The 14,529-nt window shown below is 47.3% G+C and overlaps 4 protein-coding genes across 4 annotated transcripts; 2 read left to right on the top strand and 2 right to left on the bottom strand.

The window, feature by feature from the left end:
* Window positions 1–2,837: 2,837 nt before the first annotated feature.
* E1B28_005075 (uncharacterized protein) lies at window positions 2,838–3,231 on the bottom strand (the record flags this gene model as incomplete). Its single annotated transcript, XM_043149617.1, has 2 exons — window positions 2,838–2,860; window positions 2,913–3,231. The coding sequence occupies 2 exons, from the start codon at window positions 3,229–3,231 to the stop codon at window positions 2,838–2,840; spliced, it is 342 nt and encodes a 113-aa protein (XP_043014224.1).
* A 270-nt stretch (window positions 3,232–3,501) lies between these two features.
* Window positions 3,502–3,789, bottom strand: E1B28_005074 (uncharacterized protein; the record flags this gene model as incomplete). The annotated part of the gene is made up of 2 exons (XM_043149616.1): window positions 3,502–3,594; window positions 3,652–3,789. The coding sequence occupies 2 exons, from the start codon at window positions 3,787–3,789 to the stop codon at window positions 3,502–3,504; spliced, it is 231 nt and encodes a 76-aa protein (XP_043014223.1).
* An 832-nt stretch (window positions 3,790–4,621) lies between these two features.
* On the top strand, window positions 4,622–5,062 carry E1B28_005073 (uncharacterized protein; the record flags this gene model as incomplete). Its single annotated transcript, XM_043149615.1, has 2 exons — window positions 4,622–4,840; window positions 4,901–5,062. 2 exons carry the CDS (start codon window positions 4,622–4,624, stop codon window positions 5,060–5,062), a joined length of 381 nt encoding a protein of 126 aa, XP_043014222.1.
* Window positions 5,063–5,180: 118 nt separating this feature from the next.
* Window positions 5,181–6,159, top strand: E1B28_005072 (uncharacterized protein; the record flags this gene model as incomplete). The annotated part of the gene is made up of 6 exons (XM_043149614.1): window positions 5,181–5,228; window positions 5,280–5,474; window positions 5,542–5,863; window positions 5,924–5,934; window positions 5,994–6,050; window positions 6,106–6,159. The coding sequence occupies 6 exons, from the start codon at window positions 5,181–5,183 to the stop codon at window positions 6,157–6,159; spliced, it is 687 nt and encodes a 228-aa protein (XP_043014221.1).
* Window positions 6,160–14,529: the final 8,370 nt, after the last annotated feature.

Here is a 14,529-nt window from a genome sequence, read left to right as displayed (position 1 = left end):
GAACCATACTCGCACCTGGACAATAGATATTATGGACCACGCTAGAGTATCTTCTAACAGCAGACATGAGTACTTCGAGGCTTGCATGAAGCATGAAGTCTCGGGTTACACTTACCAGCCGTTCTGGTACGATTTCTATGGCACAGAAATCCATACGGCGCTCACCCCTGACGTATTACATCAACTATACCAAGGGGTGTTCAAACACCTAGTAGGTTGGTGTCAAGATCTGATGACTGAGGATGAACTCGATCGTCGCGTTCGCTGTCTCCCTCCAGCGATGGGAGTAAGACATTTCCGCAAAGGATGGTCGGTTCTATCACAGATAAGCGGAAGCGAGCGAAAACATATGGCTCGCATTCTACTAGCATGCCTGGTGGGTTCCAACATGCCACCCGGGGCGATCAAGGCGTGTAGGGCGATCCTGGATTTCATTTATCTGGCGCAGTACACCACTCAGACCACTTCCACCTTGAAAGAGATGGAGGACGCCTTGGAACACTGGAAGCGCCATAGCCAGCAGTTCATAACCCTTGGTGTGCGAGGTGACTTCAACATCCCAAAGTTCCATTCACTCGTCCACTATACTGAGATGATACGGCTCTTTGGCGCCACGGACAACTACAATACGGAATTGTTCGAAAGGCTGCATATAGACTTTGCAAAAAAAGGGTGGAGAGCGTCAAACCATCGCGACGAGTTTCCGCAAATGGTGAACTGGCTATCACGACAAGAGAAGATAAGCGCGTTTTGTCGCTATATCGAACGTGAGAAGGAGGGGATGCTACAAACCGTAGATGCAGGCAAGGAAAAGCAAGGACCAGCTCAAAGTGGTAGGCCATCCCTTGCGTTCGACCTGCAAATGAGTAGACGCATGTACATCACCAAGCACCCCTCAGCCGTTAAGAGTCCAGAAGCCATCGAGAAGATGCACGGCGTGGTCAGTTTCCGCGACCGTTTATGTGCTTTCCTCATGCTTCACTCGGGTAGAGAACTCCGCGACATCCCGTTCAAAACCGTTGACCTCTATCACACCCTCAAATTTGTGTCAACGAACAGCGACAACGACGAAATTGAGGAGACTGTACACGCGAGTCCGCAGCGGAGAGATTGTGTGATAGTGGTAACGACTCCCAACGCAAAGCTGACAGGACTTACTGGTGAGTTTTCGTTTTTGATCATCCGCGAACCTTGGCTTACTTTTCGAACGTGTACAGGTACAAGAATTGGCAGAGTGAAGGTTATGTTCCGGATTGCGGAAACGTTTAAGATGGGGGGATTCGGTGAACAATCAACACCACAGTCGTGGCCGACATACCCCGTAGCGTACGTGGAATGGTACACCAAACCAACAGCTGCGAATGGTACACACGGATTGCATGGTGTATCCAAGTCGTATGGGCCCGATAACATTACGGCTGAGTGGTCGTTCATACCGCTATGCAATATTCGCCAGAGCTGTATGCTGGTCCCAAACTTTCAGAAAAACCCGTTACAGCCCGACTGGAGTTCCAAAAACGTGCTCGACAAAGCTGAGCATTTCTTCCTCAATGGCTTCCAGTCGGTACAGCGTTACAAAACGCTGTAACCGCATGGCATATGTTGGGACGTCAAAGTATCCGGGACCGTTTTGTGGGTGAGGAATTTGGAAAAGCGTCAACGACGCGCTATATACGCGCAAACGCGTACAAATGATGCCGCACATTAGCCAACTGCCTTCTGCCTCCTGCTCTATAGGTGCACTCTGCTGCCATTCTCCTTATGGCGGTCTACAAGTCATTCCACTGTGTTCTCCAAGAGAAATATCACAGGAGGTTGAAGAAAAGGGACAAAATACAGAGAGGGGGATATATATATGCCTTGAAAGGCTGGATGAGAGATGGAGAGGTGTTTATCAAAGTAGGGAGGTCTGTGAAGCCTGCAAAGCGCTATTGGCAACATAGAAGGATGTGTAGAATCAAGAGGTGGAGGTTTCTAGACGTTTGGTGGGCGAGCAACGCCCATAAATCCGGTAAGTGATTTTTTTGATCACTCTGCTATGACGCCCTGTTGATTCCACTCACAGAAAGGTTGATCCATCTGTGGCTTCTACTCAACGGCTTCCGGCGGGATGGTCAACGTTGTGACTGTACGTCTAACGTTGGATCAGCATTGGCAAGGGACTTTGTACTGATCCAACTTCTTACTAGGCGGGACCTTGCACAACGAACGATTCGTTTATCCTGGCCCCGATTGCGGCGTCTCGATCGCTCGCGCAGCAATCGAGGCCCATTGTTGAGCACATCGGGTTCTTGGGTTCTTGTTGGTATCAAAATAATCGCTGTATTCAAGTCGGCTATCGCTACATACACTTTCTTGGTGCTTGCTTTTTGCCTTGTTTTGTATATCAAATACATTGTATTCAATACTATATAGTCTGCTATGGTTTACGCTATCCTTCACTACGACTCGCAAGGCAACTGAGTTCCTCCCAACGCTGGTGAGTGAGAACCTAAATCCCTCGAGGCGTTGAGCTGACTTGTGTCTTGCGATGACGACCCCAGTCCCCAGTCGCGTTTGAGAGCATCGGGAGAGCGTTGAGGAGCATCACGCTCTGGTTCTGGGACCGGCTGCCCCGGCAGCGTGGGGCAGCGTCAACGACTTTTTTGCGCGTTGAGAATTCGTGTCGACGCTGCATTCTCAACGCGCATTCGACGAGCCTCAACGCCAGACCCCCTTTTCCTGATGTTGGTGGTTCCGATTGCGTGTGCTATGTATTTATTGGTTTGAATAAGATCTACATGCCGAAGTCTACTATCTAGATTGGCATGAGCGAAACAATCTCCTCAAATTCGTGTCTATGTAACTCCCAGCAGGTCTCCTGGTCTTGTACTAAGTAAACTCACAATCCATCGAGGGAATTGGGAGCATACCTTTCCCCCTCCCCCCTCCCCCCAGGCGACCATGCTTGAGTTTAGGTAGCGAACCCGAGCCGTTTGAGGATAGGTGCGACCGGTTAGGGGCAATCTTTCTACCCTCCAGTGTAAGAGGTGTTAGTTCGAGGACGTCGGTCATTGGAGACGTACGGTTCACGTCTCCTTTCCAATAACCGTGAGCGATGTAGGCACGAGTCGGGAGTGGAGGGAGTGTGCATCCCTCCTCGAACAGATCCATCCTAGCGAAAGGTTCATCTGAAGGTTCTCGAGGTTCGTAGGGTTGCGGGACCCTAGCACGCCCACCAAGGAAAGCCATAAGGTGGATAAATACGATAATTCGAGGGAGGTAAGGATTCCTATCGTTCAGGGCAACCTCAACAGCACAAACAGACCTACGTAGTTTCAAAGAACTGTCGAAAGTCCTTTTTCCATGCCTGGAGAGTCCAGTTTGTATGAGATTGTTGCGATTGAAACGTTACAACCCACCTTTCCCACATCTTGCCCTTTATACGACACCACCGTAAGACTCGAGCTGTCGCCATGGACTTTGGCGGTGCTGCTCGTTCTTTTGACCATGAACTCCATGTCATATTTTCAACTTGGGATTCCGGGAAATGAAGGTATCTTTGTGATCAAGATCCTTGATTCTGCGTACAAGTCCGCGTTGGATGTCAGAGAACTACGACGTAAATTAGAACTGCAGGCCTCCGAGCCACACATAGACCGATTTACATACCTCATCGTATATCGTACGGTTCTTCCCCTGCCGTTCAACAGTATAGTGATTGTAGGTATTGATTGTCTGATTTCCGGTAACCGCGTTAAATGTGCCCTGTCCAATCGAGACCTCATAGGCTTCTTGGAAGAAACACATTGCGAAAGGGGAAAGTGAGAAGGAAGGTGGGGAACAGGAAGAACCACATCATGGTCGATGCAGTAGTTATATAGCCTTTGGATCGGTCATGAGAGGATTGATGAATATAACATAGCGACCTTTCGTCCGCGATGATCATGATGTCGAACAGCGGTTCTTGTTCTTGATCCAGTGTTCTCTATATGTGTCTCATATTCAGGATTTGTTGAATTCTGACCAGTCCATTGTAAATACGACAGTTGAACGTCGACACGTCGGAATTGATATTGAGGATGCGTCCTGCTATCTTGGGGCTTCCGTGAAAGTCATGTGACATAAATTGGGTTAAGTAAGGGCCCGGGGCCCGAATTGAAGCAGAATAAGAATCGTGTGAAATCCATCGGTGAACTGTGAGAAAATTAATTGTGCACTCTGACCTCGAACTGGGAGCGTCTTCTTACTTGCAAGAAACGGATTACGGCTCCATCTATACGGCTGCTCACGGCCCTAGTGTTACCGCTATTGCTACATCGCATGCGATTCTAAAAAGCTGCCACAAGTCAACAAATCCAGCGGGAAACAGCTCAAATCAAGGCTCGAGTGTATCTTTTATTGGAAGCACTTTGTGAAAATCTCTGGACATGACTATGTCATGTTGGTGGGCATCTGGTTTTGGCTCCTTGTAGTTCCGAAAAACAGCCGGTTTCGAGGAATTTCTTGTCAAATTTAGCAAAGGCAACGACACTCTTCATGGTCACCGTCTCCAACCGACCTTGCTTTATGCGAGGAACCTCCGTGTCAACCTACTATAAAATCGACACGACATCTGGTATAGCGTGTAAAAACAAGAAACATGTTCAACGTCCGTGTCTCTCTGGTCTCTTTAGCGTTGTTGGTGTCCTTCGTAACCACCCAGTCTACGGTCGACACAAATACAGCAGCGAAGGCCGCAGGGAAACTCTATTTTGGAAGTGCCACCGACATTCCCCAGCTGTCGGATTCTGCTTATGTGCAAACCCTGAGCAACAACAAGCTCTTTGGGCAGATCACACCAGGAAACTCCATGAAATGGGTAAGCCGACCCTTCTCAGTCCCGAATGTGTGATCTATTCATTGAACATCAATTCACTAGGATGCAACGGAACCTTCACGTGGAACTTTCACATTCACTAATGCTGACCGGATCGCCAATCTTGCCAAGGCGAACAGTCAGCTCCTCCGAGGTGACGACTTAGCTCGATTTTCTCCTACCTTTGATTTATTGGAAGATAGGTCACAATTGCGTTTGGCATAACCAACTTCCCGGCTGGGTTACGTCTGGAAACTTCAACAACTCGACTCTACTGAGTATCGTACAAAACCATTGCAGCACAGTTGTAGGCAGATACAAGGGACAGATGTGAGTCGTAACTATGTCAATTTACCCCGACTCGTTCTTAGAACTATCGCTACAGATGTGTGTTCGTTGCTTCCATCTATATCTTTTTGAGACTGAAACCCCCTGATGTTAGACTCGTGGGACGTTGTTAATGGTGGGTTCCTCTTCGTTGCATATATCGCGCACACTCGAGACGTTGAAAATCTTAGAGCCGTTCAACGATGACGGAACGTTCCGAACCGACGTTTTCTTTACAACGACCGGTACCGCTTACATTGACACAGCCCTCAAGGCAGCCCGAGCAGCCGATCCTCAGGCCAAACTCTACGTGCGTTTACCACTAAACCGGCTCACCGTCATTTTTCAATCGAAGGTTCTCACCCGTCGTTTGGCAGATTAACGACTTCAATATCGAAGGAACCGGTGCCAAATCCACAGCTATGTTCAACCTTGTCAAAGGTCTTAAAGCTCGTGGAATTCCCATCGACGGTATTGGTGTACAAGCTCACCTTATCGTTGGCCAAGTTCCAAGCACTTTACAAGCCAACCTGCAACAATTTACCAGCTTGGGAGTTGAAGTTGCGCTCACCGAGTTGGATATCAGAATGACTTTGCCTGCCACGAGCGCGTTGCTCGCCCAGCAAGAGAAGGATTATCAGACTGTTATCTCAGCGTGTAAGGCGGTGTCGAAGTGTATCGGGGTTACGATTTGGGATTGTGGGTTTTTTTCCTCTTGATGTTTTGACCGCGGTACTGACAAGTAACACTTTTTCTTAGACACTGACAAGGTTCGTGATTGGGTTATGTCTCCTGTATGACCTCGAACTGAAGCGTCATCACGCCAAAGTATTCATGGATTCCGGGTACTTTCAGTGGTCAAGGAGCCGCCTTACCTTGGGATGACGTGCGTCTTTCTTCTCCTCAGTTCGCAGATAACTTTCCCTCACCTTTAAATTCAGAACCTGGCCAAAAAGCCTGCTTATGACGGGATTATTGCCGGTTTTGCCTCTTGAAGCTGAACTAGAATATCTTGTAATATGTAGTCATCTCCAATTCTTGACGAGCGCTTCCCAAGATGTGATGACAGCCTTCGAACCCTGTGTGGGGGCAGCGTCGTGAAACGGTGACCACACACGAGAGAGAAGAAGAGCCGCTCGAGAGAACTGAGATAACCACTAGTATTTCAAGAGAGACTAAAGTACGATGGTGAGTGACAGGTCTTTATATACGAAAAAGAAGGTAATCCGATCTAACCGAATAGGGTAACGATAAACAAATAAACAAAAATAGAAGAGAACGAGCGATTCGCTACACATGCCCTCCAAAGGATGTGCAACGTCCTTTCTTTACTGTCCGTCGGTTTCCATTGCAACATTTCCATCATTTTCAACACTTCCCTCGTCATTTCCTTCAACAATCTGCGCCAATGGACCTGAAGAGACGTCAAGAAATTCGAAACCTTCCAAAACATCAATCGAGTTAAGAGCCAGTGACATCGCGGGATCGGCAACAATGGGCTGAACAGCCAAGAGTAGGGAGTCGGATAGATGGGTCTGAGTGGACAAAGCGGTGCCGTTAGAGGCAGGAGCTGGGGTGTATGGTACGGCTGTTGGGGAAGGAGGTGCTGGTGGAAGAGGCGGAGCCGGAGTGGATGGGGGAACCGGAGCAACAACGGGGATTGGAGCAAAAATGGCGGCAGACCCGAATACAGCTGTAGCTGAGGTAGTCGTCGAAGATGACGCGACCTTGGATTTGTTAGGTATGTGTTTTCCCAATTTACGACCACGACTGTTGGCCAATCGAGAGTGCTTTCTAGCATCACCGCCGTAGTTTTTCATCGAGTTCCACAGCATGTCGTCAAGAATATCCTGTTTCCACGGAGCAAGGTCACGACCTCGCGACTGGTGGTGTGAAGATGAAGGAACATCGGTACCAGTGTCCTGAGTGTACGCGTCAAAGGCACCCGATTTCGCGACGGAAGGTCCAGAAATGACAATGGAATTGTTTTTGGGGTCGTAGACTACGAATTTGCAGTCATATGAGGGGTCGGCATTGAACATGGCAGCGATCTGAGGGTAGATCAACGGGATGGGGTTCGTCGCCTTGTCTTCAAGCGCATAGGCCTTTCGGAGATTGGCGTCGGTTCGAAGACAGTGAAGAAGTTCAAGGCGAGTGATGGTGACAGTGGGGGCAATGTCGGGTCGGTGTATCTGCAGTGCCTGATCACCACGCTTGCTGTTTCCTTTGAGAGGACGAAGCCATTGATCGATGGTCATGGTGTACAAGAGGTCGCAAATGAGAGGTGAGACGTCGAATGGGGATTTTTGTGAATTCCTGGTGGGTTCCTTTCCTTCCTTTATATTTTTTCCTTCCTCGCTAAACCTATCCATTTCTTCCAGCCAACTTATCATTCCAATGTGCAAATGGTGAGTTTTTGAAGCCACCAGAGCATCTTCCGGGGCTAACTCATTCACAGATGGCTCGCGCCCTCCAGATACTAATTCAGAGATGTCCGAAATGCCGACTGCTTCAAGATAGTCGCCTACACAATCAAGGTGGTCAATCGCATGATACGGTAACCAGGTAATGTCTCCCGATTTCCATTTCACTTGAAAAATTGCGTTAGTTTTCGTTCCAGAGTGCGAAAGTACTCGGTCGATAGCCCACTCGTCTTGGGCTTCGCCGAAATCTGCGACTTGCGTTTCAAGACGCCCAGGGAAGAGGCGGTCATCGTTTGGCACATGGATACGGAGTAACAATGCATGGAAGACATCGTGAACTCCTCGTTGTCTTAACCGGGGAGGGAGATCCAACTTGTAGGAATTGTTGTGGAAATCTTTTAGGATTTTGTATGGTCCAATATACTTGGGCACTAGTTTCCGTGCGTATCCCTTCGGAAAGCTGATGTTTTCTGTTGACAAATATACCAGGTCACTTTCCGTGAATGGAGCGGGGCGACGATGGCGATTCGCGTCCCTCGTTTGTTTTACACGAGCACTCAGAATACTGTCGTGAGCGTGCATTACCGCTTGCTTCATCTTCTGAGCATAGACTCGTATGCCGGGATACTCGTTCTTATCAGCTGAGTTCCACAGGAATGGACGAGGGATGCGGCCCGTGTTCAGGAAGAAAGGTGAGTAGCCCGTACTATCGGATCGGGCGATGTTGATAGCAAATTCGACTGATGGCAATTTCAGGACCCAATTCCTTTGGTCAATATCAATGCATTGTCGAAGCATCTGGGTTACCGTGCGATTCGCGCGTTCAGTTGCGCCATCCGTCTGTGGATGGTATGCACTGGACATCCGGAGTTTAGTACCTATTAGATTATGTAGGTGAGTCCAGAATGTACTCGTAAAATAGGAATCGCGATCGCTAACAATAGTCTTAGGTAGACCGTGATGTTTGTATATTTCCGCAAATACGAGCTCTGCAATTTGTTTGGCCTTGTACGTGGTGCGACTTGGAATGAGGTGGACCATCCCCGTGAGGAGGTCTATCACCACGGTGATCATATCATATGATGCATCGCGATCCTTGGATTCGGGAAGAGGGCCGACGAAGTCAATTCCGATGACCTCCCAAGGATAGTTGGGTACCGTAAGAGTATTGAGGAGTCCGTACGGTCGTTGGTTGTTCGGTTTCGATTTTTTACAGGTGTGACATGTCTCGCAATACGCCTGTACATCGCTGTCCATTTCTTTCCACCAGACGTAGTCTCGAAGATAGTCAAGAGTCTTCTTCGGGCCAAGGTGAGCTAATAATGAATGTGCTTCATCTATGACATGTTCCCTGACATTTCGGCCATAGAGCAGCTTTCGGCTGTTCGTCAAGCAGAAGCAAGTATGTCGGACAACGACTGAGCCAGGTTCGATGCTCGTATGAAAATGATTGATAGTAATGATGAACAGGATGATGAAGGCTCTGACCTTGATCCTGAAACTCGTGAATCTAGTGACCCGAGCGAGTCTGAAGATGAACATGAGCCTGATACCCGAAGTAAGGGGAAGGCAGTGGACCCCTGTAACTGGGGTGCTTCCAAGTTACCTGAGCACGACTTAAGTGTGCAACAGCAGGAAGCCAAATTGGAGCATTACGCCCAAACTAAGAAACTCAAAAAGGTTCATAGCCCGAAGTCAGTACTCAAAGGGAAGAAGGTTCCAGACTCTTTGACGAGTGGTGAGGAACAACTTCCTGTGCTCCCCAAGAAATCGGAAGTTAGAGTTGCCCGAGAAAAAGCTCACCGTAAAAAATCCAAGGCTCATGCCAAGGAAAATCGTGCAGCCTCCGAAGCCCTTTCTGATCTTGTTGAAAATCACATCAATTCTATTGTGGCTGGGAAACCCTCGGGACACTCAAAAAATTTCTCGGAACCAGATAGAATGCTAAGGCCAAGTGAATTGATTGCTCCGACGAACCACCTAGCCAAACTACTGAATCCTAAACCCAAAGGGAAAAGTAGTCGCAAGGATCACAAGCACAACAAGGCAAAATATGACCCACCGAGTTTATCCTCGAGTTCGTCGTCGTCATCTAGCAGTTCTCAGAGTGATTTCGATGGTCCTTCAGACTCGGAAAGCTCCGATTCAGATTCCAGCTCTTCCAGTTCAACGTCGGATTCTCGCAGACACCGTCACAGGAGAAAAAAGCACCCGAAAAAGAAGATGCTTTTGAAACCTGTCCCGCCAGAACCATATGACGGATCTCCAGATGTCCGTGCCATAATCAAATTTGTTACTGAAGCCATGGCCTACCTGCATGATGGACGAGTGCCACACAACCGTCGGGTTTTCAGAATTTCAAAGTATCTGACTGGGAAGGCATATCAGTTTTATTTGAGTGTGGTAACTAATTCACCATTTGACTGGCGTGTACAAAGATTCTTCACGGAACTGTACAATTATTGTTTCCCTCTTACTTATCGGCTGGACCAGCGCCGGAAATTAAAAAGAGCCTTTCAGAATGAAAAGCTTGTTCATGATTATCTCGCGGAACTGAATGACTTATTCAATACAGTTGGACTGATTGATGAGCGGGAAAAAGTGCACAAGCTCTGGTCTGGACTAACTCGGAAAATCCAAAAGGGATTATGGCGTGAGAAACTCAACCCAGAGATCTCATCTTATGAAGATGTTGCACGCGCAGCTGAATTAATTGAAATCATTGAAAATGTGGATACGGGTCCCGAGCCAGGAAGTAATAATAAGAAGAAGGAAAACAAATCCCATGCTTCCAATAGCCAGTCCTCTTCCTCTAAGGCCAATCAGAACCACAAACCTAATAATCAGGGACAGAAAAATCCCAATACCCAGCAGGATCGTGGTTCGGGTCAAGCTAAATATGAGACCCGAAAGAATGGACAAAGTCACCAGGGCCAGAAAGGCCGTCAAACCCGAGACTACCGAAAGCGGGAGCTTACTGATAAAGAAAAAGACGAATTCTGGGCGGCTGGAAAGTGTTTCCGCTGCAGAAAAGTTGGACATATGAGCAGGAATTGCCCAGACAATCGTACATTGTCCAATGGAAACAGTAACCGCCCTCCTGGGGTCCATATGACAAGCAATAATATTGAGTTTAATGAAGGCCTGCGTGAACTTGCTGATACCACAGCCGAAATTACCGAGATTGACGTTGGAATGATGGTGTGGGATGTTATTTCCAAACCCGGTGACTCCGGATGGGAAATTGATACATCTTCGGAAAGCGGCACTCATTCCTCAATGCCGAGCCTACAAACTATACTGCCTGAAAGTGAGCCCGAGTCAACGGCATCATGCCTTGAGGTAATAGAAGGCCATAGGTACGACTGTGTGGATTGCGAGTACGTCCCCCCAGAAACACGGCGAGAGTATTGTCTGGAATATCTGCACAATGAATTAAACAATGACTATTATGGGTTTGAAACTGACAATGCACCAAATATGATTGGGGACCCACTTGCAACCCGTGCCCGTTATTGGTTAGACTTAATTTCACCATACCCAGGTGACGTACCCGGGGACAGTGAAACCGAATTTTTGGGCCGGTTCACTGTGTACCAGATTTCAGATGAACTCTATTGTATTGAGGATAGCAGATATGAGGGACTGTCCTTCCCTCACTGTGAAGATCCTCAATGGCTTTACCTTGAAACTAAAAATCTCAAGGACCCGGAATTTAGAATTTCGGAATGGTATGCTCGGAAATGGGCATCAATGTTTAACATACCACTGGACCTGGACCGTTATGGAAATATGGGCCAAATGGGGGATGCTTATGCTGATGCCATAGAAAAGGCACTAGCGATGGGAGGACCATATCCGGGGGATACTCCATATGTTCAATCCCTTGATTCCTCACCTCGGTTCTATGTTACTAAGGCTGGACCCAAAAATTACCATATCTGGGACCGGTACTATGACAAACGACATTTTCTCGGCACTGAAATGTTGAAAATCAGACGATTTGACATCATCCGATGGTATAAGAAACAACTTTCCCACGAATTTCGGAACACCCGTATTTGGTTACTTGAGAATTACCACGAGCCTTTGTTGAATTCAATCTTTGAGGGCACATATTGTTTTGCCTCAGATGAAAACTGGGAGGTTTTAGAGTTAAATGGGATGCAAGTGGCAAGGGGAACATATCCAGCAATACAGAGAAATGCAGCCATGACAAAAGATTTCTCGCGAAAAATACCCAAACCTCTCGTTGTGGTTGTTCGGATCAACGGCGAACCTGCCCGTGCCTTAATTGACACTGGGTCCCTTGGGGATTTTATCTCGTCAACTTTTGCTGACCAACTCAAGGTCAAGAAATTGGAATTAGCAAAGCCACTACCACTTCAACTTGCTGTACAAGGTTCACGCTCTCGGATTAATTGGGGGGTACGAGCTAATTTTCAGTACCAAGGTATTTCTGAAACCCGGTACTTTGATGTTGCAAATTTGTCAAGTTACGACGTAATTCTCGGTACTCCGTGGTTATTTCAACATCAGGTGACAGTTGGATTCCATGACTCAAAAGTGATTGTTGGAAGTAACCCCTCTCTCCCAATTGAGGGAATGAATGTGGCACAGCTCTCATCTCGGGCTATGGTTATTTATGAAGAAAACCTGGAAATGGCTAGACAGGAATTAACCAGGTATGCCCTACCTATCTGTCGTGAAGTAGGGGAAACTGAACTCCCACCTCTAAGGGCTATCAATCATTCCATTCCACTCATTGACCCTGAGAAAATTTATCCATGGTGGCCGTCAAGATGTCCAGAAATGTTTCGGGAGCAGTGGGCAGAAAAGCGAAATGCGTACCTCAAGTCTGGCCGTTGGAAAATTACCAGTTCGGGTAATACAGTTCCTATGCTACTAATAAAGAAACCTGGTACTCAAGCACTTCAAATCGTCGTAGATCTTCATGCTCGCAATGCCAATACCCACAAACTGTCATCTCCGATGCCAGATATCGAAGGTATTAAACGCCGCGTGGCTAATGCCAAATACAGATCAATAATTGACGGAAAAGATGCATATGAACAGATTCACATTATTCCTGAACATGTGGATCGCTCTGGAATGACTACACCTGATGGCAACATGGTGAGTCTTGTTGTTCAGCAGGGTGATTGTAATGCCCCTGCCACCTATCAGGCACTGATGAATTATCTGTTTTCAGAATACATTAGTCGTTGGATGGATGTATACCTTGATGATATTGTAATCTATTCAAGTTCCCTTGCAGAACATATTCAACATGTGAAAACTGTGATTAACATACTCAAGTGGGAGAAACTCTATTTGAGTGCAAAAAAGCTGAATTTCCTACCAAAAGAAATGAAAATACTTGGGTGTCTAATAGATAATAATGGCATTCGCATGGACCCACACAAGGTTGACTCCATCTTGAAATGGCCAACCCCAACCAATCGGGACCTCCTACATGGATTTTTAGGATCAGTCGGGTATCTCGCAGATGATATCCCCTCTGTTCGGATACCTATAGGCCACTTGAGCCCAATCACAGGTGATACAGTCCCATTCCGATGGACTCACCTTGAACAGAGGGCCTTCGAGGATGTGAAAAGACTTACGGAGGGCGCGAGAAACCACAGTCGTGTACCACTAAACTACTTGAAGGATGCCAAACCCGTTTGGCTTGTCACTGATGGATGCAGTACCGGGGTTGCTGGTGTTGTCTCGCAAGGGAAAGACTGGAAAAATGCCCGAGTTGCGGCATTTTATTCAGCCAAACTCAACTTGGCACAACAGAACTATCCAGTGCATGAAATTGAGATGCTGGCAGGCGTGGAGACCATGCTACGCCATCGGGATATTCTACAAGGGTTGAAATTCACCTGGATCACTGACCATAAAGGGTTGGTGCACTTACTAAACCAGCGGGACTTGTCTGGACGTCAGGCACGCTGGATGGAAAAAATCTCGGAGTTTGACTTTACCGTCGAGTATGTTGCTGGATCCGAAAACGTCCTTGCAGATGCCCTATCAAGAATCTACTCAAATGATCAGCCCGGTACAGTACGAGTGAGAAGTGAATACACATACCATGATGTGATAGATAACGACGTGCTCCTATCACATAAGATCACCATGCCGCTCCTGGTTAATACAGAAGCCCTGTGTCTCATACCTGAACTGTTTGCGGTTGAAACAAGGAACAAGGGGAAACGTACGGAAATGAGCCGTGAATTTGCGAAGCGTATGAGAGACCATTTCGTTCTTCGTGGCCCAAGAGAACGAAAGGAGGGCGGGAGTACCCCAAAAATCACTGAAAATGATGTCAGCCCTGTTGAGATTGAACCAACCCACTTTCCTGAACCACCGTCAGGGCAGGGGACCGTGCCCGAAGCACCTGTTAACCATACGGTAAAAAATGATACTGCCGAAAAAAGCCCTGAGCCTGAACAAAATGTCAGCAACAAAGCACCCACAATACCAGTTGAACAGGACACACCCCAAATCACAAGTGATACATCTCTTCCTGCGGTAATAGCAGCCGGACGAAATAGAATGGACCTCGAAAATATCTTGAAGAGCCGGTATGCTGGTGACAATCTTCTGAGTAAGATTATCGAGAATCTGAAAGAATACCGTAATTTTGAAGTTGACAACGGACTTGTGTACATGAAGCTCAAGGACCGGAAGGTTCTTTGCATCCCTAAACTGATACGTGAAACGGTGACCACACACGAGAGAGAAGAAGAGCCGCTCGAGAGAACTGAGATAACCACTAGTATTTCAAGAGAGACTAAAGTACGATGGTGAGTGACAGGTCTTTATATACGAAAAAGAAGGTAATCCGATCTAACCGAATAGGGTAACGATAAACAAATAAACAAAAATAGAAGAGAACGAGCGATTCGCTACACACGCCCTCCAAAGGATGTG

Source organism: Marasmius oreades, chromosome 2 (assembly GCF_018924745.1).
Source record: "Marasmius oreades isolate 03SP1 chromosome 2, whole genome shotgun sequence".
NCBI lineage: Eukaryota > Fungi > Basidiomycota > Agaricomycetes > Agaricales > Marasmiaceae > Marasmius > Marasmius oreades.
This window is presented reverse-complemented; position numbering and strand designations above follow the sequence as displayed.